The following is a 26,562-nucleotide window of genomic DNA, read 5'->3' on the forward strand; positions in this document are numbered from 1 at the left end:
AGCAGTTAGGGAAAGAACCTAGAATTTAGGAGACCTGGGTTCAAGTCCCCACTCCAACACAGTTTTCCTGGTCAATTTCGAGTAAGAAACTTCTCTCCGTGTTTCACTTCTCCATGTGTAACATGGGAATCCCCTATCTTGCATGGTGTTGTGAGACTGAACACAATGAAGCTTGTGTGGCACTCAGAAACTATAGTAATGGAGGCCATGTAAATAACTTAGCTATCTTAATTATAGGTCACAATCCTGTTTCTTCATCCACCATTTTCAGTGCTTGGGTGGGGAAAAGGGGGAGAGAAAACAAAATACAACCTATATATGGAAACACTTTATCAATTTTTCTGTGCATTACAAGCAATATCTACTACTGTGGTCGCAGTTGATGAATGCTGATCATCCTCTTCCCATGTGGTGAGTGGTGGTGACTGGAAGCAGTCCAGGCCTCCAAGGCATGCCAATGCCTGCCCGCTGATGCTCAGTGTAGACAGAGCTCTGCAAATATTGGGGCAGGAGCCAATGGAGTAGGAGAAAGGCTGCTCTCCATGCTCTCCAAACTTTGTGGTCATGTTGCTTTGGGGTTCACTCCCTCTCAATCTGTTTTTAGAGGTAGAATTCTTATTTGTTTTTCCCCAGCACTTACGATTGATCCAACGGCTGCTGCTGCAGAAACGAGAGGGCTAACTGACAACATCACCAAAGTCATTTTCCACCCGTAGACGAATCCTATAACAATTCCTGTCAGAAATGTGGCAAAGAATTGTACAAATATACAGAACTTGTCTCCGATGCCTTCATGGATGGTGTTAATGTCCCTGTTAATTAAAAAAGAGATTTGTTAACTTTGATGAATGCCTCCTCCTCACACATTTTTCTGTTTTGCTGGAGAGAAGCTTGTCAGAAGTTTAACTGTTCAAATCGTTGGGTAGTAGGAATTTTGGACATGGGTACTGAACAGCAGTAATGGCTCTTTGTGGGGCTAGGAACTAGCAGATCACAACTCATTTTCTGTGATGTAACCTCTAGAAAGACTTCTGCCATTGCTAGCCTTGCTTATTCACACGTGACCCAATTCATTTATGCAATATCCAAAAGGAATAATCCATACAAAAACAAAAATTCACCCCCAAAACCTTTACATTACTTTTTCCTCCAAGTTCCCCTATGTATTCTATCTTCTTCAATTTGGTTATTAGATTTTAAGATCTTTGAGCAAGGAATATCTCCATTTTGCATCCTATACAGTGACAAGCACTGTGTTAGTAAATTATTATTTGGAAAACCATTGTGTGTCACACTAATTTTCTCTTGCTATTTACATATGTGGGAGCTAGGATTGGTGAAATTCAAGCCTCTCTCATTCCCTTCAGGATTCACATCTTCCAAAAACTGGGCATATCCCTCCCTGCAAAAATAAAATCTGGAGAAACTCTTCATACCCTGATCATACCTTCCTCTGAATCCCTGCACAAGGGACCTGATCCAAAGATTCCTAATGATTTTAATTGGTTTTGGATCAGGTTCAAAATGATAACACAGTGCCCATAACTATGAGTGCAGTTTCATTTCATACAATGTCAGGGGTTTCAGTATTTGTAAACTAGCTGGGCACAGCAGAGCTGTTTATCTACAGTAGTTTGCAAAATAGCTCAGAGACACTACGAAGCCAATGTCAGAGGAGTAAGATATTGCATTTCACAGCATAGGCCCTCGCAATGGAAATGTCACTGAAACTCTGAAAATGAAGTGGAAAATGATAACGAATTCCTCCCTCAGACAGCAGTAATATTTTGGGTCTTAGTTAAAAAGGTTTCCTGGAAATTCCCTGTAGCTAATTCTATCAAGGTAAACATCAGTCTTCTTTTTGGTTCATGTTCCTGGTGCATAGATAAATAGAGCCTTCTCACTGCGTCAGTCGGGTGTTCAACGTTCCAATCTGGCTGGTATCAAACCAAGCCATCTCCTGGTGAAGTATTGCAAAAAAAAACTTTTGTCGGATTCTTGCTGTCTGTCTTGCACCTGAGATCAAAAATGTCCCGACTTGGATGGTGCTCAGTATCACTACAGCAAAGCCAATACCCGCAAAGTAGTAGGCAAACCTGTAGTAAAAAAATAAAAGTCCATAAGGTCAATTTCATCCTGCAAGATCAGTTAGACACATCAGGTCACGTTCAACCCTGCTAAAGCCAATGGGATGTAATTGAGGGCCAAATTTGGCTTACAGTCTAATGGACAAAAATATATAGAAACTACACTGTGCTATTCGTATGGAAATAATTGCAGAGGTTCTTACCTTGTCATTTCAGCTTCTATATCCAAACCTGGAATTGCTGGACAAGTAGAGCTACTATTCATCACAGCTAAAAGATCAAGTGTAACAAAGAAAAATATTCAGTTTTATTAGAACAGGCATAAAACAAATCATGGCGGTTTTAGGCCATAATCTTATGGGTGTTTTGTAGGACACGACACTCCCTGCAACAGCTCTGTAGATTTATAACTTTCATGGTGGCCATCATCCTTCCAGTGGAGGATCAAACAGGGCAAACTTCTGAGTCAGCTCAGAGGGTTACTGTAGAGTGATGTCATGGATTTAGCTCACCACATCAATGGGCACTGGTCAGATCATAGCTTCATCTGATCTGACCTTCGGATTCCAACAGTGGCCAATATCTGATTTTTCAGAAGTTGATAACTCCCCCTTCTACCTCACATAAGGCAAAATTCATCCATGCCGACACCATAAGTCCGACTTTTATGCACCACTTAGGTTCCGCCCAAGCCTCAAAACTGGGCCCAAGTGGGGTCCAAGTGGTGGCTCAGTCTTTTGCTGGCTGTCTGCAAAAAGGTAAATTTCACTAATAACGCACCTAACCAAAGATGCAAAACTGTTCAGACCTGGGAGAAATAGGAGACCCCTTGCAGGTGTCAGCACATATATTTTAGGGTAAGTTATGATTGCCCTTATCATAAGCTTAGCTCATATAGAGGCAAAATAGTATTAATGGTCCTATTTTGTTGTTTTAAAAATCCAATCACAGAACTTGATTTGGTGACCTCCTGGGACAGTGAATTCCATGGATTAACTATAAGCTATAGAAAGTAGTACATTGTTTTACAGTTACCAAATGTACTGCTCTGTAATTTATCAAGTGTCTATATTGCTACTGTACTATACAGCAAGGTAAAAAGGAAGGACTGCTCAGAATTTGGGGAAGGGATAGCTCAGTGGTTTGAGCATTGGCCTGCTAAACCCAGGGTGGTAAATTCAATCCTTGAGGGGACCACTTAGGGATCTGGGGCAAAATCAGTACTTGGTCCTGCTAGTGAAGGCAGGGGGCTGGACTCGATAACCTTTCAGGGTTCCTTCCAGTTCTGTGAGATAGGTATATCTCCATATATTATATTATTTAATTCACTATGCTCTTCATGGCCTTTAACACCACAGCAGCACTCCATCCTGAACCTCTGCCAATCCAGTAAATAAGAGATCCTAACAAATATTTTCAGAAGTTGAACAAACTTTATTTACCTGAAGACAAATTTACTGCTTGGCCAATCATCACAAATCTGTTTGTTATCTCTCCAATGACAACGATAATAAGTGGCAGCCCTGTTCCATTTGCAACAGCTGCAATCAAACCTATTATCATCAAAATGATATCCAGCCAATCGGCATACCCAAACTACATGAATATAAAGAAAAAGGTATTAATTGAAGATTGACAAATTCACATAATTGTGACGATATCCTACTAAGACACATAGAATAGGATTTGTTTTTACATAGCACCATTCGCAATTTGGGTATCCCAAAACACTTTATGAAGCAATGAATTAGATACTGTGAAGGCAAACACAACACTTGGGATGCACTTTGAAAAAGCTTACACACAGTTTTAGGCCAGTTTTTATTGAGGGAGTTAGGACATGTTGGCAGGATGAAACCCCTAATCTGCAGAAAAAAGAATATATCTTACATTTTTCACAAAGTGATAACATCACCTGTGCAACTCACTGCCTCTCTCTGTGCATTCTACTACATCACATATTTACTCAGTGCATTTAAAATGTAAACAAGAACAGGTAGTTGACAAACATTTGGCTGCTGCCTACCAATAGAAACGGGTATGTAGCAGTTATCACATTTAAGAAAAACACAGCACTTGTTTCCCTGGATAATTCATGAGACATTATGCACGAATGGTAAAATTATGTCCAGTTGAGAGAGCCAGGGCAAGGCACATGCTTCACTTCAGTCCTTAACATGGGTGAATTTCACTCCGTCATGGTGCTAGTGCTGAAACATCGTCAAGCACTGGCAGTTAGCTGTGGGGGGAACTTTGCACAACAGGCCATATTTTTAAAGAGGGAAGCACAAAAATGGCTGTGTGGCAATACTAAGTTTTGCACAGACCTCTTTCTTCTCTTTCGAAATGCAGTATTGTGGTTGCACATTAGTCTGTCACCATAACGTACAACAGGCAAAGAAAAGGAACAATGAGAAATAAAAATCAAACCAGTAAACTATGCACTAACCAATTTCAAAATGCCAACCATCTTTTCCTTTGACTTCTCATTTTTCTTTCTAAAGAGATTAATGCAAAATTAATCCAGGCCCTTTCTTGAAAGGCAGGGCAAGAAATTTAACAGAGTATTAAGATCAAGGAACCCCTACTTTTTCTTGTTCTGTAACTGGTCATTTTGCTCAGGTTTTTCATCATGTTGGAAAGTAGGATTGCCATAGCCATTCCTTGCAGATTCTGTGGAGGAGAAAGTAGGTTTTGCTTTCACAAATAGTAAGGTCTTTTAAGTCAGCTTCTTATGAAGCACATTAAATCCCTTTCTGAATTATCTGAGCACCAAAACAGTTGATTTTTTAAAACAGGAAAACTACATTTTTCTCATGCTCTTGAAACAGCTCAATCACTTTCAATTTTTTCCTCCCCAAAAATCACATCCAAGCTGAGAACAAACAAACTAATTTTAAGGGAAGTCATTAAAGACTAACTTGGGCCTCAGTCTTGCAAAAACTGAGGGTATGCCTAAGTGTATGTCTATACTAGAAGTGCTACAGTGGCACAGCTGTAGTTATGCTCTCTGTAGCACATACACTTACTACAATGATGGAAGGGATTAGTGAATCCACCTGCCAGGTTGATGGAAGAGTTCTTCTGTCAACCTAATGGTGTCTACACTGGGGCTTAGGTCGGCTTATCTATGTTTCGCAAGAGCATGAACTTTTCACACCTTTGAGAAATGTAGCTAGGTGTACCTAACTTTTAGGTGTAGACCAGGCCTTTGTCTTTGCAGGATTGGGGCCTTAGAGTGGAACAGGCATCTTATTATTTGTTGGTATTTCAGTAGTACCTACAGGCCTCAACCCTACTGTGCTTTTAGAACACGTTTGTAGAGTCTTACAGGACACTATTATGTTTGTTTTGATTATATAACAAATCAAATGCAGTTAACTGGCTCCTGACTCACATAGTGGAGTATTTGCACGCTTAGGCCCCATTGCTGATGCATGTAAATAACTTTAGGCATATGAGAGGCCACATTGAAATTCAATGGGACTACTCGTGTGCATAAATGCTCGCAGGATGGGAGCCTTAGTTATTGTTAAGCTAGAGTGCCACACCAGGGTCACTTAAGTTGGTAGAAAGGCCACACAGAGCTACGCCCAGCCAGTGCTGTGATTAAGTTACAAGAGAATACATGTATTCAGTGCTAACTACGAATATTTTCTGAATGCTGTTTCCTCCACATAGATCCCCAAGAAGGGTCCGTACACTCTGGGTAAAGACACCACAGAAGAAAGCTTAATAGCCAGAGTAGCATGATTTGTGGAGGACGACGGGAGGGCTGATCAGTTTTTCCATAGAAATCCCTCATGGCTACCAGACAAGATTCAAAATGTGGCTTAGTTTCATGGCAATGGAGTACATCCTTTCAACAACTAGCCTAACATTCAAAAGAAGAAACAACTAACCGAAAAACTTACTAGGATCAAGTGGTTCCTTTTCTGTGTAATTTATGAAATCATCCTTCATTGTGTTATTCTGTTGTATGGTTCTTAGACTTGCAGAAGTAAATCACTTTGGGTAAAATCTGCATACACAAGGAAACAGCACAACCTTTCAGAGACAATAGCCATTTAAAGAGTTCACATTAAGATATGTTTATGTTTCTTTATTAATTATTTGTTTCCTTTCAACAACTTTTCCTAGAGAAGAAAAAATATTTATCATTACATACTACTTTTACATCAGGGTAAATTACTTTTCTAAAGAACTATGTTCTTTTTTAAAAATTAGGACAACAATGTGGCCTGCTTCCTGGGGGTACCCAGGGCTGTGGCCACCTGCCCTTAGCATGAGAAAGACTTGTCTGTGCCTGATGGGGGTCAGCTCCCCCACTCTAGTGGCCACAGGCAACACAAACACTCCCCTCTAGGCCTAGGCAGGCCCTGCTGTCTCTTTACAGGTTAGCGATAGGCACATTCCAACCCCTGAGCTCTCCGAGCATCTCCCTGGAGTGTGAAGCCCCTGCTCCACTGCAAACTCACAGTATTTACAGATTTGCTCTTTGGAAAGGAACAGTACATCCCAGCTTACCAGTTCCAGATCAGATCACCTCCTTGTTTAACACACGACACTTAGATACGTTTATAGTGAAAACGAGCAAAAGTTTATTTAACAAAGTAGAGATGTAACTCCCCTTTCAGTGCTGGCTTAGTACCTGAATGCAGTCCAAACAGGAGAGGGATACCTCACAGCTTTTGGACAGTTCCAAAGTTTCGGTCACCCTGGGCTCATTTCACTGTGCTGCTGGTAGGTGCCTGCCTCCCCGTCCTGGTATGCTAAAGGATCAAGCTACTTGGTGATGCTTCTCCCTACTGTGCTCTCTGAAGGCTGGTTTAACTCAAAGCGCTCTACATCTGCAAGTGTAGCCATGACCTAATACAGGATACCCCCTCAGGTTCCATTTCTGGCTGAGTGGTCAGGAGGCTGATTCAGGCAAGCAGGTCCTGCCTAGGGATCACTGGAAATGGACTAACCACCCACTCCCTTCTGACACAGTGCTGACAGTCGTTAAAGCTTGGAACCCATGGGTTCTAAAATCCCGGATTTGGTGTGACCTGGCTGCAGTGCAGGCAGGCTGGAAGCAGTGAATGGCAGGAGAGACAGGCTATCTCCTAAGGTTGCTGGCAGGTGGCGACAGGAGGGTTGTCCCCTCCTGGGGCTTTTCTGCAGGCTGGAGTTACAAGTTAGGCCAGTTGCTGGGCCTGGAAGTGCTGTGCTGGCAGACTGCAGGCAGCCCTGCTCTCCCCTCTGCTTCCCAACTGGTCTCTCCCACATGGTGGGAAAAGCTGAGCTATTCATAGACTTCCTCCTGCTTTCCCAGGGCTCCAGGGCTCCCAGGGTGATTTAAAGGGCCAAAAGCTCCCGGCTGCCCACCGCTACTGCCCTGGGCCCTTTAAATCAACGCCCGAGCCCCGCTGTCGGAGCCCTGGGGTAGCGGCAGTGGGGCTCTGGCAGTGATTTAAAGGGCCAGGGGCTGCCGGCCGCAGCGGAGCCCCGGGCCCTTTAAATCACCGATGGAGCCCCGGGGGATCCCAGCTGCTGCCGCTACCCCAGGACTCGAGGCTCTGGCGGAGATTTAAAGGGCCCGGGGCTCTGTTGCAGTAGCGGTGGCAGCGGTGGCGGATGTAGTGTATTAAAGTGCTCTCCATAGTAGTGTGCTACTTACGGTGTACTGAGCATGCTCAGTACATCTGCTGAAGCCACGGCCCTTCACCCTGCCCTTATTAGCCGTAAGATTCTGCGGTTTGCTTTTGACAGGTTAAAAAGTGGCAAAGGGTCTTTGGAGGAGGGGGGTGGCCAGGGTGTGAGAAGGGGGTGGAAATTTACTGGTTGGGGGGTCAAGCAGCTGGATGCAGCATTAGGAGAGGGGCTAAAGGGAAAATCAGGGCTGGGGGGAGGATCAGGAGTTAAGCTCGGGGTGAGACTCTGGCAGAGGGTGTCAGAGGGCAAAACCCGGCACAGGCAGGGGCAGAGGTGGTAGCAGTTACCCCAGTGGCATTGAGACACCCGTGTTTGCAAAAATGGTGGGGGGCAAAGGGGCTTTTTTTATTTCCCCTCTCACAGACAGCACCTCTCAGCATCGGCTTCCCAGGGCTGGGTTCTTAAAGGCACAGGCATCCCAATGCCTAGTCAATGCAACTCCTCTTTGTCTGATCTAACCTACTGAGGCTATGTCTACACTACAAAGTTCAAAGCGCTGCTGCGAGTGCCAGTGCTCCCGGTAATCCACCTCGATGAGGGGATTAGCTCTGAGCACTGGGAGCCGAGCCTGTCCACACTAGCGCTTTAAAGCGCTCAAACTTGCTGCGCGGTGTGTGTGTGTGTGTGGGGGGGGGGTTGTGTGTGTGATTTTTCACACCCCTGAGCCAGCAAGTTAGAGCACTTTAACTTGCCAGTGTAGTATCAGATTGCATAGAGCAGTGTTTCCCAAACTTGGGAAGCCGCTTGTGTAGGGAAAGCCCCTGGAGCAAACCGCAGCCAGTGGGAGCCGCGATCGGCCGAACCTGCGGATGGGGCAGGTAAACAAACCGGCTCGGCCCGCCAGGGGTTTTCCCTACACAAGTGGCGTCCCAAGTTTGGGAAACACTGGTATAGAGTCTCCTAGCAGTTGTCTTATCTGTTGCTGGGATTCCCTGAATTCCCTGAATTTTTAAATGTAATTTTTTCTTCTCATTTTAGAGCTTACTGAATTTCTGGTCTAGTGTCAAAACTTTGTTTTGAGTCAATCCACCAATGGGGATTGCATTTTTGCAACTGTTATTTTGCCTCTCAGTCTAGCCCTTAGTGTTTTTCCGCATGCCACTGTGTACAACTTGATTCTCAAATATTCAATAAAGGCAGTATATTATCTCCTATAACGTCTTTCTCCCTGGAAAAAAATCTATTGTAATTACTGCCATCGTGGGTCACACCAATAGTCCGCCTAATCTAGTATCCTGTCTTGTGACAGTGGCCAATGCCAGGTGCTAATTTGGGAATGATCAGACGAGGCAATGACTCAGTGAACCATCCCATTGTCCACTCCCAGCATGAGTTATACACCCTCGAGTCAAGAAATTTTAATAAATAAATTATTATTTTTTTATGTGCTTCTTTGTTCTTGAGCCTGTAGGGTGCAGTAAGGCCAGTTCCAATGCCTTGAACCTAAACACCTGAATGAATCTCAGTCTACCCTCATACAGTTCCTGTTACCTCTCCCAAACATTTAATATACCTAAGGCCATATCTACACTTTAAATGTGGGTTAACTCAACTTATGTCAGCATAGAGTCACTACGTCACTTGTGTGCATGCCTCCTGGACTCCTTGTCTCAGCAGTCAGGGTACTCACCAGAAGCACTTGTATAGAGTCAGAGTGAGGTGCACCATGAATAGATATCCCACTGTATTTTGGGAAGCTTTGTTTTGGCAGTGTATGCTGGGTACCAGACAGGTGAGACAGGGGTGGTTGTGGCCATGGGATCCAACTTCTTATGATGCATTGTTAACCATCCACTAATTTTATATCTATCCCATACATAAATGTATACATAATGTTTACACCTTTTTTTCTAAACCCACTAAGCTGCCTGGCCCTCCTCACTGTCTGCCATCTCACACAGAATCATGGAACTTGCATGGCTCTGCACTATTGTCATGAGCGTTTGCACCCAAAGGTGCATGCTCCTTTACTGTTTGCAGATCAGCAAACATACATGTGGGATGTGACATTATACTCTACATTCTTTATGAAAATATGCTTATGATATGGATATGACATAGCTAATATATACTTTATGCAAGACGTCTGATGTGGGGTATCATTGCAAAATGGAAGACCTATTGACTATGTTTATCCAACCTGTATGCATGTAACATTTATCTCTGTATTTCAAAAGTTGTCTCTGTATTTCAAATGAAGTAAAAATCTTAAGTGAATCCGCATGTTCCATAGAATCTCTACGGATAGTAATTTCATGCTCTAAGAAGAATATAACATGAGGGATCTATTATCAACCACCTGACCAGGACAGTGATAGTGACGATGAAATGCTGAGGGAGATTAGAGAGGCGATCAAAATTAAGAACTCAATAATAATGGGGGATTTCAATTATTCCCATATTGACTGGGAACATGTCACCTCAGGACAAAATGCAGAAACAACATTTCTCGATACTTTAAAGGACTGCTTCTTGGAGCAGGTGGTACAGGAACGCACAAGGGGAGAGGCAATTCTCGATTTAGTCCAGAGTGGAGCGCAGGATATGGTCCAAGACGTAACTAGAACAGGTCCGCTTCAAATAGTGACCATAATATAATAACTTTTAACATTCCTGTGGTGGGAAGAACACCTCAACAGCCCACCACTGTGGCATTTAATTTCAGAAAGGGGAACTATGCAAAAATGAGGGGGTTAGTTAAACAGAAATTAAAAGGTACAGTGACTAGAGTGAAATCCCTGCAAGCTGCATGGACACTTTTCAAAAGACACCATAACAGAGGCCCAATTGAAATGTATAACCCAAATTAAAAAACACAGTAAAAGAACTAAAAAAGAGCCACCATGGCTTAACAACCATGTAAAAGAAGCAGTGAGAGATAAAAAAGCATCTTTTAAAAAGTGGAAGTCAATTCTAGTGAGGTAAATAGAAAGGAGCATAAACACTGCCAAATTAAGTGTAAAAATGTAATAAGAAAAGCCAAAAAGAAGTTTGAAGAACAGCTAGCCAAAAACTCAAAAGGTAATAACAAAATGTTTTGTAAGTACATCAGAAGCAGGAAGACTGCTAAACAACCAATGGGGCCCCTGGATGATTGAGATACAAAAGGAGCACTTAAAGATGATAAAGTAATTGCGGAGAAACTAAACGTATTCTTTGCTTCAGTCTTCACGGCTGAGGATGTTAGAGCGATTCCCAAACCTGAGCCAGCTTTTGTAGGTGACAAATCTGAGGAATTGTCACAGACTCAGGTGTCACTAGAGGAGGTTTTGGAATTAATTGATAAACTTAACAATAACAAGTCACTAGGACCAGATGGCATTGACCCAGGAGTTCTGAAAGAACTCAAATGTGAAATTGCAGAACTACTAACTATGGTTTGTAACCTGTCCTTTAAATCAGCTTCTGTACCCAATGAGTGGAAGATAGCTAATGTAATGCCAATATTTAAAAAGAGGTGATCCTGGCATCAGTACTGGGCAAATTAGTTGAAACAATCGTAAAGAATAAAATTGTCAGACACATAGAAGAACATCAATTGTTGGGCAAAAGTCAACGTGGTTTCTGTAAAGGGAAATCATGTCTTACTAATCTATTAGAGTTTTTTGAAGTGGTCAACAAATATGTGGACAAGGGGGATCCGGTGGACATAGTGTACTTAGATTTCCAGAAAGCCTTTGACAAGGTCCCTCACCAAAGGCTCTTATGTAAATTAAGTTGCATGGGATAAGGGGGAAGATCCTTTCAAGGATTGAGAACTAGTTAAAAGACAGGGAACAAAGGGTAGGAATAAATGGTAAATTTTCAGAATGGAGAGGGATAACTAGTGGTGTTCCCCAAGGATCAGTGCTAGGACCAATCCTATTCAATTTATTCATAAATGATCTGGAGAAAGGGGTAAAAAGTGAGGTGGCAAAGTTTGCAGATGATACTAAACTGCTCAAGATAGTTAAGACCAACGCAAACTGTGAAGAACTTCAAAAAGATCTCACAAAACTAAGTGATTGGGCAAAAAAATGGCAAATGAAATTTAATGTGGATAAAAGTAAAGTAATGCACATTGGGAAAAATAATCCCAACTATACATACAATATGATGGGGGCCAATTTAGCTACAACTAATCAGGAAAAAGATCTTGGAGCCATCGTGGATAGTTCTCTGAAGACGGCCACGCAGTGTGCAGCGGCAGTCAAAAAAGCAAACAGGATGTTAGGAATCAATAAAAAGGGGATAAAGAATAAGACGGAGAATATCTTATTGCCCTTGTATAAATCCATGGTACGCCACATCTTGAATACTACGTACAGATGTGGTCTCATCACAAAAAAGATATACTGGCATTAGAAAAGGTTCAGAGAAGGGCAACTAAAATAATTAGGGATTTGGAATGGATCCCATATGAGGAGAGATTAAAGAGGATAGGACTTTTCAGCTTGGAAAAGAGGAGACTAAGGGGGGATATGATAGAGGTATATAAAATCATGAGTGATGTGGAGAAAGTGAATAAGGAAAAGTTATTTACTTGTTCCCATAATATAAGAACGAGGGGCCACCAAATGAAATTAATGGGCAGCAGGTTTAAAACAAATAAAAGGAAGTTCTTCTTCACACAGTGCACAGTCAACTTGTGGAACTCCTTGCCTGAGGAGGTTGTGAAGGCTAGGACTATAACAGGGTTTAAAAGAGAACTGGATAAATTCATGGAGGTTAAGTCCATTAATGGCTATTAGCCAGGATGGATAAGGAATGGTGTCCTAGCCTCTGTTTGTCAGAGGGTGGTGATGGACGGCACGAGAGATATCACTTGATCATTACCTGTTAGCTTCACTCCCTCTGGGGCACCTGGCATTGGCCACTGTCGGTAGACAGATTACTGGGCTGGATGGACCTTTGGTCTGACCCAGTATGGCCATTCTTATGTTCTTATGCTCTCTTGGATGAGGCCAGACAATGTTAGTGGCTTATTGAAGGAATGCACAAACACATAAAGATTACCCCAGGAACTGTGTGCAATAGGAACCTCTGAGTGATAGTGCTATACAAAGGCCATCAAATGTAGCTAACTGCTGCAGAGAGCAGTCTCACGTACCTACAGTGTAAGAAACTGCTATCTGTAGGAATAGCTTCATCAGATTGCAGTGTTACAGGTCTCCCATGACCTTCTCATAAACAAACGATGGAAATGCAACCTAGATGGAGCTAAAATAAATGGGTGCAAAACTAGTTGGAAAACAGTTCCGACAGTAGTTATCAGTGATTCACAGGCTGAAAGGGCTGAGTCAGGCTGAAAGGGCATAACAAATGGGTCTCTCTAAGGATCAGTTCTGGATAAGTTTCTATTCAAAATCTGAATCAGTGATTGAGATAATGGCATAGAGAGTACAATTATTAAGTTTGTGAATGATAACAAGCTGCACACATACTAAATGGGAAATGACTTCCTAGGAAGGACGACTGCAGAAAGAGGTCTGGGAGTCACAGTGGACCACAAGCTGGATATGAGTACTGTGGAAAGGGATCTATTCCAAAAAACAGAACATCACTCTGGGATATCCACTCTACTCTGCGCTGATTAGGTCTCAACTGTAGTAAAAATTGGAGAGAGTCCAGAGAAGGGGGGAAAAAATAAGGTCTAGAAAACCTGACCTATGAGGGAAGTAGCATCTTTTTACAAAAGCTGTTTCTTACAATCTATACGTATAAATAACTGCTACAGATAGCACATTTCTACACTTAGCAATTTCACATATACTACAGTGCAAGAAACTGCTACCTGTAGGCATTTGCTACATCGGGTAGCAGTTTACTACAATAGCAGTTTCTTATAATCCATTACCTATCGGTAACTGCTACCAGTAACACAGTCCTACCCAGAGCAGTTTCATACACTACACCTGTCTGGTCCCGGACAGGATCGGACCCGCTTACTTTCACCTCCGCCCCCCGCAGTGGCCACGATCCCTTTGCTTTCAGTCCCAGCGGCCAGGGCTCCCTTGGTGCATGTCACTCCGAGCTGCCATTGGCCATGGAGCGCGCAGCCCCCAGAGACGCGGCCCCGATCCTGCCGGGGAAGGTGCCCTGCTGCCCGCGTGCGGCGGCCGGGGAGCGCCGCTGAGCCCCCGTGGGAGGAGAGCGAGTAGCGCGGAGGGGCTGGGCGAGGGGTTTGCTCGGACACGCCGCTGGCGCCAGAGCGGCTGGAGCTTCTCCATCGCTCAGCCCTGGGCCGACCCCAGGCGGCCTCCTGCCCGGGGCGGGGGGGTGTGACTGTGGAGGCAGCTAGGTAAAGCCTGTCTCGGGGGATGGGAGAGATTCCTCAGCAGGAGACTGTCCCCGTCCCAGCGGTTCTGAGCCTCACCTGCCCGCTGCTCCCTGCGCTGCTCCCAGAGCGGGTGTGACTGCGGAGTGCCCACACCTGCCTTCACTCCCTAACCAAGGCAGAGTCCCCGGTGTGGTGTGTCCCAGACGCTGCTCTTCCTAAACCTCAGTGCCCGCTTTACCCTGCCCCTTATAAACAGCAGGCTGCTTCCTGCCGCCCAGTTTTCAGCTACCTCGTTTCCCTTCCTCCATGTACCGAAGGATCAGGTTTCAAGGTAATGCTCTGGGGCCCCCTTTCCACATCTCCTATCAGTGATTCCTTCCCCACAGTTACCCCCCGCCCAAAAGAAGAAAACCATTTCTGGTGAAGACATGCTGCTGTGTGGACCAGAAATGGGTAAAAGGACTAAAGCCTCCAATTGTGGTTCTTTCCTGCTTAAATGAGTTTAAATGTCTCCTAAAAAGTTCAGAGAGTTGATTCAGAAAAACACCCCAAAGCTCAGATTCTTCACCACACTTGTAGGGACGTCTATCAGTTACTAAGGGAAAACTTATGCAGACCTTACAGTACCCTGTGGCTCCCCACCCCTTTCCACTGTGCAAAAACAAAATCCCATAATTATCTTCCCCTCCATCTGGGTGCTGATATCATCCTCATCATGCTGGAATCTGAGCGCCCAAGGTTTTTGGAAAGTCAGGGAAACCAGTGGTAGTTTTGCCTGATTAAGGTGTTCAGGCCTGGGCACTGGGTGATGATTCCTCTTTTCATTCCCCCCCACAAGGTTCAGGGTAAAATCATACAATTCCCTTTGAAATAAAAGGCAACGTTTCCCATCGCTTTCTTCACCCCACCATTACCTTTTACTTTCCAGCTAGACTTCAATGTTGCTCAAAACCCTACACCTCAAGTCTGCTTATTTCTAGGGCCCCACGCTCTCATTACCATTACATTATTTTTTTAAGCTAGGCATTGTACAAAACACATTGTGACAGGGACTGACTCTTTCTAAGAGTTTATTAACTCCTTGGCTTCCATAGCTCAGATGTCTGTGTCTGTAGATTAGCAGGGGGGAAAGGTGAGAAGCACAAATACATGATTGTCCCAAGCCCCAAACTGTGTTATTCCCAATGGAGTCAATGGAATTTTTTCATTTCAGTGGGAACAAGGAACAACTCCTGCATCCACACTAGGAGCGTTTTGCTGGTGTAGTATACTGGGATAGCTTTACTGGCAAAGGCTTTTCAAGGGTAGACCTGGCCATCTGTTTAGCTGTGCTCACGGTTGAACTCAGATACTATAGCAATGAATGCCATATAATAATATAAGCAGAATTAAATAGGGAAGTCTTGACCAAAAGTTTGAAGATGCTAAGCACCCACAACCCTTATTTGAAATCTCGAGGAGTTGTTGGGTGCTTGGCACATCAGAAAATTAGGCCATTTTACTATTACAGTAGAACCTTGATTTTATGACCACCAATCTGACGAACAACCAGTTACAGGATCATTTCCTCCCCCTCCCCTGACTGGGGGGAGGAAGTAGAAAATCACAGCATGAATGTGATCTGATGAAGAACAAGTTGACATCCCTTCACATTTTGAGGCCTTCTTCAGTGTGTTGGAAAATGTTTTGCTGTGGTTTGAAGGACAAGAAGAAAGTGATGCAGTGCACCATGCTGCAACTCGCACTGTACCTACTGTCAGTTCGAGATATTCAATTTTGTGACCTTTTCAATGTTATGAACTCCTCAGTCCCCAATTAGTTTGTAAAACAGATTCTGCTCTTTTTGTGTGTAGAAGCCCCAGCCAAGACTGGAGCCACATTGTGCTAAGCATTGTAAATACAGGTTATTCAGCATTATCAAAATGCTTTCCCTCCCCAAAATAAAATGTTGTCAGGGTTGACACAGTCCCACGGGAAGTTTAGATTTTGATGAAATAGCATTTTATGATGGGAAAATGTTCTATCTGAAAATTTTTGACCAGCTGTTATGTTAATAAGCAACTTTAAAAAGTAAAAACCAGGGAAGCAAAGGGAAAGTGAGAGGAGGAGAAAGGGAAGAGTTGGCAAATAATTCCTGCAGTAACCCAGTGAGATATAAGGGCCCCACTACTTATCACTTGGTAGAAGACCAGGGAAAGTCAAAGCAAATTGCATTATTTTTTTAAACCTCCTTTATAAGTAAAAGATGACCACAATTACTTAAAAGTTGAACAGAACTGATAGTAGTGGACTGAAATAAATGCGATGGTAACTAGAACGGACATAAGCTTATAAATAAAGCTTCAGTATTTAACTGTTGTGGAAGAAACAAACTTTATTTTTAGGTTGGAAGCAATAAAATGAGAGACAGCTTTATTTAGGACATGCAATTGTAAGGGAAGAACGTAGCTGACAGAGAGCATTTTTGTTTTAGTTTTTTTAAAGTACAAGCAATATTACACAAGCATTTATATAGTTTAGTGGCATGTATTAATTAAAAACATTTGTAGTTCATTTATGTTATGTTTTGCTTATTTTTGTATTTTGTATTTTTGTTTTTAAATATAGCTATTTTAAGGCTGGGTTACATTGATTATTTTGCTGTTTTTATTTTCTTTTGACGTGAGCTTTGCTTTTATAGGTTCTGTGATATTAGGCTAAGACTTAGCTTAATAGTTGCTTTGTTTTTGATACTTAAATGGCAACTTAACCCCCCCCCCTTTTTTTTTCTTTTACACTCCCCCTTTTGTGCTTTTTTTAGCATAACTAACATTTTTAAATTTTTAATTGCATTAAGCTTTGTATTTTTGTTTTTAGCTTAGGAGGATAAGAATTAGCCTTATAAGTTTTAACTGGATATAACAATAATGCATGATTAGTATGAACATGAAAGGCATTTTTGTTATTACATTTATTACAACAACAACAACTTATTTTTAGACTAAATAAAAGCAATACACCCATTAATGTTTTTATTGTAATAATATGCTGGGGTTGTTTTACTGCCTTAGTTATATAGCACATTACATTATAATTAGTACATAAAGTAAACACTTTATAGGCTGTATGAAAAGCATGTTTTTTAATTTAATATATATTTTGAAGCACATGGATTTGACCCTGCAAGTTAGAAATTTTTTGAACCTTTGGTAGGAGTAAGCGCAAATTTTGAAATTGGTTAGATATTAAAGTGGTTCAATTAAAAGAATTTGATCCCTAAGGTTTGATTGTTGGACTTGTTTGCAAGCCAATAAATAATGTGATTTTTTGCAGTTATGGTGACATTTTTTAGATATTGTGGTGAATTATTTAAATTTTACATGCATTTTTTTTATGGGCTTGGCAGGATTTGGTATGTGGGAGCCTACACCTCTCCTATCGGCCCATATGCTTGGAAGGAAGGAGCACTGCGAGTACTTGCACATTTATTTAGAAAATTTTTAAGTATATTTTTATGGCCACAAATTAGATGGCATTTTTGAAGCACTAGTAAGGGCAGTGGGCCACGCTTGATGCTTGAGATTATTTTGAATGGCCATTAGTTGGTCATTTAGGAAATTTTGAATTTTTGAACATGCTAGATTTTATTGCAATTTTTTTTTTGCCTTAGTGATTTTTAATATTATTTTTGTTAACAGCTTTTGGGTTATTAAACTAAGGGCAGAAATAACATGTAATTTACCAACTGTAGCTTGCACTTGGGTTAGCTGTCCTTTAGTAATAAGACCAGTGGCTTTTTTTAGTTGCTTTAATTTTTTATTATGTTGTTGGCCCTTAAGAATATTTCAAATTGCTGCTGCACTATTTGCACCATGTTATAAATATTTAGCTAAGCCTTTTTTTTTTTTTTAAGAGGAGACCTGGGCTTTTTGCTGTGCTAGCCAAATAGCAGCCCCTTTGAGTGATTTAGATACATGAAAGTGATTTGAAAGCTGTATAGGGGCAGGGTAAATTTTACAGTTTTGAATGTGGCATTAATTATTGTTCTTTGATATTTTAGCATATTTTTTGGGGGGATAGCATTATATTATATTTATCGTTTAAATATTTTTAGGTACTTTTGAGAGGCATTAACATTAATAGCATAGGAAGGAGTATTTTGTAATATGGTACAGGTTAAATTATTAGTTACTGGGATAATTTTAGTACATGTACAATTTTTAGTAGCAGAACATAGTCTTTGAGTATGAGTTTGATTATTTATTAATTGGGTAACCAAAACAATAAGGACTTTTTTTTAATATACTATACACTTTTTGTTTGGCCATTCTATTAACCCCATTATAAAACTTTAATTTTAAATTTTTGAAGCTTATTTGTAGTGATGTTATATATTTTTATTTGTTTTGATTAGTTTTTTTTCTATTTAATTGTTTGCTTATATGGGATATTTTGAACTTTAAAAATAATTTTTGTAAACAATATTTAAATAAATTACCAAAGTGTGAAGGCTTTGGCCATTGGGTTTTATTAGATATATGGCATTGTTTGTATTTGGATGTATTACAGGGGTAATAGTGTAATGGAGGAGATGGCGGGAGTAGTGGCAACAAGGTGCCTTTGGTATTTGTTATTTAAAATTTAATTAGGGAGGGCAATACATGCTGAAGATACTTATTTAAAAACACAGGGCGCAGCCTGTAGAATAAACCCCAAAATTTAATTAATACCACATTCCTAAGCATGGGTTTTACAAGGTTTTTTCTTGCCAGTGTATAATTTTTTGTTTTTTTTATTAGGGTTAATTAATAATATTTTTTGTAGTTAGGAATTTTGGGACTTTGGCAATTTTAGCGGAGTGAGGTTTTTTTTTTTTTTTTTAAAGCAATTGTGGCTTAGCATTATAAAGGGGAGAGGTCACCAGCACATTGCCCTGTAGTGCTTTGGTTTTTGTAGCAAATACTGAATTCAGGTTAGCTTTCTCAGTGGACAAGGGAGAGGTTACTAGCACATTACCTTGTTTTTCTCTTTTGCTGTTTAGGAGGAAAAGAAATACTAGAAGGAGAGACAGGCTGAATAATAATTAACAGGCTAGCAGCGAGCAGCGGTCGGCAAACAGGGCGGCTAACAGGGGAGTTTAAGTGGGAGTTTACAGGGGGAGGTGGAAGGGGAGGCAGGAGGGCGCGGCGGGCGGTGTGCTTTGTTCCCTCAGAGGCTGCAGGCAGAGACCATGGCAGCCATGAGCCAAGCAGCAGGGGACACAATGCAGATGAAAGCATGTAGCAGCTGTGGTATGTATATAGTCCTAGCAGGTGCAACGGATCAGAGGTATGTTTGTATGAAATGCCGCCTACTCGCTCTGTTAGAGGAAAAGGTTCGGGGGTTGGAGATGCAGGTAGAGACCCTGGTAGAGTTTAGAAGGGGGTTTGAACAGCTAATGGAGCAAAGGCAAGGGGTAACTGAAGGGGAATGCTCGGGGGTGCAGGTGGAAGCGGGGGCTATGGTCTGTGAGGGGGGAATGTCGGGGGGAGAACAAGAGCAGTGGAAGCATGTGACCGTGAGAAACAGGCCAAGGAAAAGGAGGGCTAGTGAGGGGGAAATAGAACTCAGGAACAGGTTTGGGTGTTTGGCTAACGAGGAGGGGACGCAGCAGGTGGTAACTGATGGTGGGAGGCAGAGGAAGAAAAGAAGGGCAGCTAGTCCAATAGACAGGGGGGAGGAGTTGATGGAGACAGCATCAATACTCAGCCCCGGGAGGGTACAGGGTGGCAATAGGGGGACTATAAGGGTAAATGGAGACAGGCAGGACTTACGGCCGCAGGGAACAGGGGATAGACTGGTAGATTGCGCTGCCCCTAGGCAAAGGCAGGTGTATGTGATTGGGGACTCCTTACTGAGGAGGTTAGACAGGCCTGTAACCAGGGCGGACCCAGAAAACAGAAGGGTGTGCTGTCTGCCGGGCGCTAAGATACGGGATGTGGACCTGCGGTTGAAAAGGATCCTAAAGGGAGCAGGTAAAAACCCCTTGATCGTCCTTCACGTAGGAACGAATGACACGGCTAGGTTCTCGCTAGAGAGAATCAAGGGAGATTATGCCAGGCTGGGGAAGACGCTTAAGGAAGTTGAGGCTCAGATTATCTTCAGTGGGATTCTGCCTGTTCCTAGAGAAGGACAGCAAAGGGCAGACAGAATTGTGAGGATAAATAGCTGGCTGAGGGAGTGGTGCTATAAGGAGGGCTTTGGGATGTATGGCCACTGGGAGGCGTTCGGGGACAGACAGCTGTTCTCGCGGGATGGACTTCACCTGAGTAGGGAAGGAAATAGACTTCTGGGAGGAAGGCTGGCTCATCTCATCAAAAGGGCTTTAAACTAGGAACTTGGGGGAGACGGTTGGGAGATGTCCAGTTAATCTCCACGCCAGATTCCAACACTGAAAATGAGGGCGAAGAGATAAGCACAGATATAGATAGGGGTAGGGAATTGGACATTAGAAGGAGGGGGCGGATGGACACTAGGGGGTCCGTACCAAAGTGCATAACTAATGGGAGAAAGGACAGACAGCATACGGTAAGATGTTTATACACCAATGCGAGAAGCCTAGGTAACAAAATGGAGGAACTGGAGCTCCTGGTCCAAGAAATGAAACCTGATATCGTAGGAATAACCGAAACATGGTGGAACTGTAGTCATGACTGGAGTACAGGTATCGAAGGGTATGTGCTGTTTAGGAATGACCGGAAAAAAGGTAAAGGTGGGGGTGTGGCACTGTATGTGAATAATGAACTAAAATGTAAAGAAATAATAAGTGATGGAATGGATAAGACAGAGTCTGTCTGGGCAATGATTACACTGGGTAAAAGAACTACTAGAGCCTCCCCTGAGATACTGCTTGGGGTGTGCTATAGACCGCCGGGATCTAGCCTGGATGCGGACAGAGAACTATTTAATGTTTTTAAGGAAGTAAAAACTAATAAGATCTGTGTGATCATGGGGGACTTTAACTTCCCAGACATAGATTGGGGAACAAATGCTAGTAACAATAATAGGGCTCAGATGTTCCTAGACGTGCTAGCAGATGAATTCCTTCAGCAAGTAGTAGCTGAACCGACGAGGGGGGATGCCATTTTAGATTTGGTGCTGGTGAGTGGTGAGGACCTAGTTGAGGAAATGATAGTAGGGGACAACCTTGGCTCGAGTGACCATGAGCTAATTCGGTTTAAACTAAATGGAAGGATTAACAGAAATAAAACTGTGACTAAGGTTTACGATTTCAAAAAGGGCAACTTTTATAAATTAAGGCAACTACTTAGGGAAATGGATTGGGCTAACATACTTAGAGAGCTAAAGGCAGATGAGGCCTGGGATTATTTCAAGCTGAAGTTGCACGAGCTGTCCGAGGCCTGTATCCCAAGAAAGGGGAAACGGTTAGTAGGCAGGAGAATTAGACCTAGCTGGATGAGCGGGCGTCTCAAAGGGGCGATTAAGAAAAAACAGAAAGCGTACAAAGAATGGAAGAGGGGGCAGATCGGTAAGGAAACCTACCTTATTGAGGTCAGAGCATGTAGGGATGCGGTGAGAAAGGCCAAAAGCCGTGTAGAGTTGGACCTCGCGAGGGGAATTAAATCCAATAGTAAGAGGTTTTATAGCCATATAAATAGGAAGAAAACAAAGAAAGAGGAAGTGGGACCGCTGAAGCATGTAAATGGAGTGGAGATTAAGGATAATCTAGGCATGGCACAATATCTAAATGAATATTTTGCGTCAGTATTTAATAAGGCTAATGAAGGGTTTAGGAATAGAGGGAGCGGGACAGAGGGGAATAAAGGAGGGGCGATTGACATTACAGTATCAGAGGTGGAAGCCAAACTTGACCAGCTAAATGGGACTAAATCGGGCGGACCGGATGATCTCCATCCTAGAATATTGAAGGAGCTGGCGCGAGAAATTGCAAGCCCCTTGGCGATAATTTTTAATAAATCTGTAAACTCGGGGGTGGTACCGATGGACTGGAAAATAGCTAATGTGGTTCCTATTTTTAAGAAGGGGAAAAAAAGTGACCCGGGTAACTACAGACCTGTTAGTTTAACTTCTGTAGTATGCAAGGTCTTGGAAAAAATTTTGAAGGAAAAAAAAGTAGTTAAGGACCTTGAGGTGAATGGCAATTGGGACAAATTACAACATGGGTTTACGAAAGGCAGATCGTGCCAAACCAACTTGATCTCCTTCTTTGAGAAAGTAACAGACCTTCTAGATAAAGGAAATGCGGTGGATCTAATTTACCTCGATTTTAGTAAAGCGTTTGATACTGTCCCGCACGAGGAATTATTGGTTAAATTGGAAAAGATGGGGATCGATATGAAATTCCAGAGGTGGATAAAAAACTGGTTAAAGGGGAGACTGCAACGGGTAGTACTGAAAGGTGAACTGTCGGGTTGGACGGAGGTCACCAGTGGGGTTCCTCAAGGTTCGGTTTTGGGTCCGATTTTATTCAATCTATTCGTTACTGACCTCGGAACCGAATGTAGGAGTGGGCTGATAAAGTTTGCGGATGACACAAAGTTGGGAGGTATTGCCAATTCGGAGAAGGATAGGGATATTCTGCAGGGAGACTTGGATGACCTTGTAAATTGGAGTAAAATTAATAGGATGAGATTTAATAGTGAGAAGTGTAAGGTGATGCATTTAGGGATGACTAATAAGAATTTTAGTTATAAGTTAGGGACGCATAGGTTGGAAGTGACGGAGGAGGAGAAGGACCTCGGAGTCCTGGTTGATCGTAGGATGACTATGAGTCGGCAATGTGACGTGGCTGTGAAAAAAGCTAATGCGATTTTGGGATGCGTCAGGCGAGGTATTTCTAGTAGGGACAGGGAGGTGCTGCTTCCGTTATACAAGGCGCTGGTGAGACCTCATTTGGAGTACTGTGTGCAGTTCTGGTCTCCTATGTTTAAAAAGGATGAACTCAAACTGGAACGGGTACAGAGAAGGGCCACTAGGATGATCCGAGGAATGGAAAACCTTTCCTATGAAAGGAGACTCGAGGAGCTCGGTTTGTTTAGCCTAACCAAAAGAAGGCTGAGGGGGGATATGATTGCTATCTTTAAATATATCAAAGGGATTAATACCAAGGAGGGAGAGGAATTATTTCAGCTCAGTAGTAATGTGGACACGAGAACGAATGGATATAAACTGGCCGTGGGGAAGTTTAGGCTTGAAATTAGAAGAAGGTTTCTAACCGTCAGAGGGGTGAAATTTTGGAACAGCCTTCCGAGGGAAACGGTGGAGGCGAAAGACCTTTCTGACTTCAAGATTAGGCTTGATAAGTTTATGGAGGGAATGGTTTGAAGGGATAACGTGATTTTAGTCAATTAAGCATTAACGTGCCATCGCGGGTAAAATGAGGATCCGGCTGTAGAATCTTGCCTGTATGCTCGGGGTACTGCTGATCGCCATATTTGGGGTCGGGAAGGAATTTTCCTCCAGGGTAGATTGGCAGAGGCCCTGGAGGTTTTTCGCCTTCCTCCGCAGCATAGGGCAGGGCTCGCAGGCTGGAATATTCTGTTGTGGGTGGGTCAGCTTTTGTGGCCTGCATCATGCGGGAGGTCAGACTAGATGACCATATTGGTCCCTTCTGACCTTAAAGTCTATGAGTCTATGAGTCTAATAGTAGGAGTGGAATTATTTTGAGGCGGAGGGTTTTTTTTTGCAGTGAGAAACATGGGTCCAGGCAGTTAGTTTTTGGCACTTAGCAGGACTTGGTAAGGGGCTTTTTAGCGTGGAGCCAAAGCAGTTTTTTGTTGGTGGACCTTTACATAGATCCAATTTTTTGGTTTTAAGGAGTGGCAGGGCTGGTAGGGTTTTTGGGTAGTGCTTTTTTTATTTCTGAGAAAAGAAACCTAACACATTTTATTAATGCTTGGCAGTGTTTTGCAGATTTTACAGCTGCTTGGGCATATTTCAGTCCCCCCTTTTTTTTTTTGTTAGCCAATTTTTAGCGGTGAGCAGCGTCTTTGAATAGGGCCAGCATTTTATTTGTGGACTAAGCTTGCTAGCTATGGTTTTTTTGTTTTGTTTTGTTTTTTTGTTTTTTTGGTTTTGGGGGGGAAGCTTTTTGTTTGTTTGTTTGTTTGGGGGGGGGTTGGCTTTTTTTAATTTATAGGAAATTTTTACTACGCTGCATCGGGTTTTTTCCTCTCCCTTTTTTTTTTTTTTAAACCTGAGGGCATCATCACAACCCCTTAGCTGAACACACTTGTGTGCTTTTTTGAGGGCGTTACCACAACCCCTCAACTCAATAGGTCTGACCTAAGCCACACATTGGCTTACCCTGGGCAGGGCCGGCTCCAGGCACCAGCTTCTCAAGCAGGTGCTTGGGGCGGCCGCTCCGGAGAGGGGCGGCACGTCCAGGTATTCGGCGGCAATTTGGCAGACGGTCCCTCATTCCGCCTGGGAGCGAAGGACCTCCCGCCGAATTGCCGCCGCAGATCGCGATTGCGATCGCGGCTTTTTTGTTTTGTTTTGTTTTTGTTTTGGCTGCTTGGGGCGGCCAAAACCCTGGAGCCGGCCCTGACCCTGGGGCAACAACACATTTCCCAGTCCCGCACATGCATATTACTGACCTTACATGGGGCAACCAATTCCCCAACACTGTTCTGCGTCTGATCTTGTTGCATAAGCAAAAGTTCGCATGGCGTGAGCCCAAAGGGACAGACGGCCCCACGGTCAGTCCTCCTCCGACACCCCAGCAGAGATTTCAAAAGCTCTCTTGACACCTGGAGTTCGAAGGAGAACGGTCCGTAGTAGTGGTCACTGCCTCAGCCAGGCGTAGCCATCCGAATCACAAGGCACCAAATATTGTGGAAGAAACAAACTTTACTTTTAGGTTGGAAGCAATAAAATTAGAGATAGCTTTATTTAGGACATGCAATTGCAAGGGAAGAACACAGCTGACAGAGAGCATCTTTGCCTTAGTTTTTTTAAAGTACAAGCAATATTACACAAGCATTTATACATTTTAGTGGCATGCATTAATTTAAAACATTTGCAGTTTGTTTATGTTATGTTTTGCTTTTTTTAATTTTTGTTTTTAATTATTGCTATTTTAAGGCTGAGTCACACTGACCATTTTGCTGTTTTTATTTGCTTTTGATGTGAGCCCTGCTTTTACAGACTCCGCAATATTAGGCTAAGACTTAGCTTAACAGATGCTTTGTTTTTGATACTTAAATGGCAACCTAACCCCTTTTTTTTTTGCTTTTACACTGTCATGATTCACAACACTATAGTTTACAATCGTGTCTCTGTAGTATTTTGGGCCATTACTGTAGAATACTGTAGACTGTTTTGTTTATGATTTAAGGAAGGTGTGCGCTTTGGAAGGAAGAATGCCGTTTCCTTTTTTAGGTGTTCTATTTTATCAAACCACTCAATTAATTTTAAAAATCATCTTTGGTTAGAAATAGAAAATCTTCAGGCCCAAATGTCAGACTTTGAGGCCAGAAGCGACAAGCGGATCATCTAGTCTGACCTGCTGTATATCACAGGCCACCAACACCCAGGCATCAAACCGAACAACTGAAATTAGACCAAAGTATTAAATCCCTCAGGAGATTAAACTGTCACAGGCAGAGAATAGGAGGCGCGGAGGTGCACCAGGCATGGCAAGGAATTGAGTTAATAAGATATACCCTGATGATTCTAACACAAGAACTGCACCACATGCTGCAGAGGAAGGCAACCCCCTCCCGCCTCCAGCTCACTGCCAATCTGACCTGGGGAAGATGCCTTCCCAACTCCACATATGGTGGTCAGTTAGACCCTGAGCATGTGAGCAAGAGCCAGCTGGCTAAGCACATCAGAAAATTCTCAGTAACACCTGAGAGCAGGGCCCACCTCATCCAGTGTCCCATCTCCAGCCATGGCCATCTCTGATGCTTTAGAGGAAGGAGATAAACACCAGAATACAATGGGGGGCGGGAGGGGGGAATCCCTGCAGGTGACCAGCTGAAGCCCTTAAGCATGATATTTTAGGAACATAAAACATGAACCAGAAGGGACGCTCAGGGCTGTGAAGTCAGCTCCCCTAACCAACCACATCATACAATCCCGCTCATAAATTTGTCCAGCTCTCTCTTCAAATTACGTTGCTTGTCCCAGCAACTCCTATTGTGAGGCTGTTCCAGAACTTCACTGTATTTGATTGCCCTTCCAAGAGGCAGCTGCTAATTGGAAGGGCCTAATCACTACAGTGCAGCATCAGTCAAGTTGAGTTAACTAGCATCAGCCCTAACTGGTTAGACTGGAGAGTGGTATCTGCTTAAAGGAAATACTGGTTACAGCTGGACTATACCCACTATAGCATTCATAAAAAACAAGCTACACTTTGTTTTCCTGAAGTGATTGAGCTGAAAATACCCCAATGTGTGGCAACTTTCACATTAATATATCTGCATGTGGCAATGGTAAAATAATAGATACCGTTTTCGGCTTACCACCCCCACCCCTGATATAGTAGGCAAATACCAGGAAGATAGAATTCCT

The 26,562-nt window shown here is 42.9% G+C and overlaps 1 protein-coding gene across 1 annotated transcript in view; it reads right to left on the reverse strand.

The window, feature by feature from the left end:
* Positions 1 to 26,562, reverse strand: part of LOC135873830 (ATP-dependent translocase ABCB1-like) — a 114,052-nt gene that overhangs the window by 50,107 nt on the left and 37,383 nt on the right. The window contains 5 exon segments of the mRNA XM_065398443.1: positions 641 to 812; positions 1,905 to 2,096; positions 2,291 to 2,327; positions 3,132 to 3,161; positions 3,530 to 3,683. Coding sequence (XP_065254515.1) covers positions 641 to 812; positions 1,905 to 2,096; positions 2,291 to 2,327; positions 3,132 to 3,161; positions 3,530 to 3,683 — 585 coding nt within the window.

This window comes from Emys orbicularis, chromosome 2 (genome assembly GCF_028017835.1).
Source record: "Emys orbicularis isolate rEmyOrb1 chromosome 2, rEmyOrb1.hap1, whole genome shotgun sequence".
NCBI lineage: Eukaryota > Metazoa > Chordata > Testudines > Emydidae > Emys > Emys orbicularis.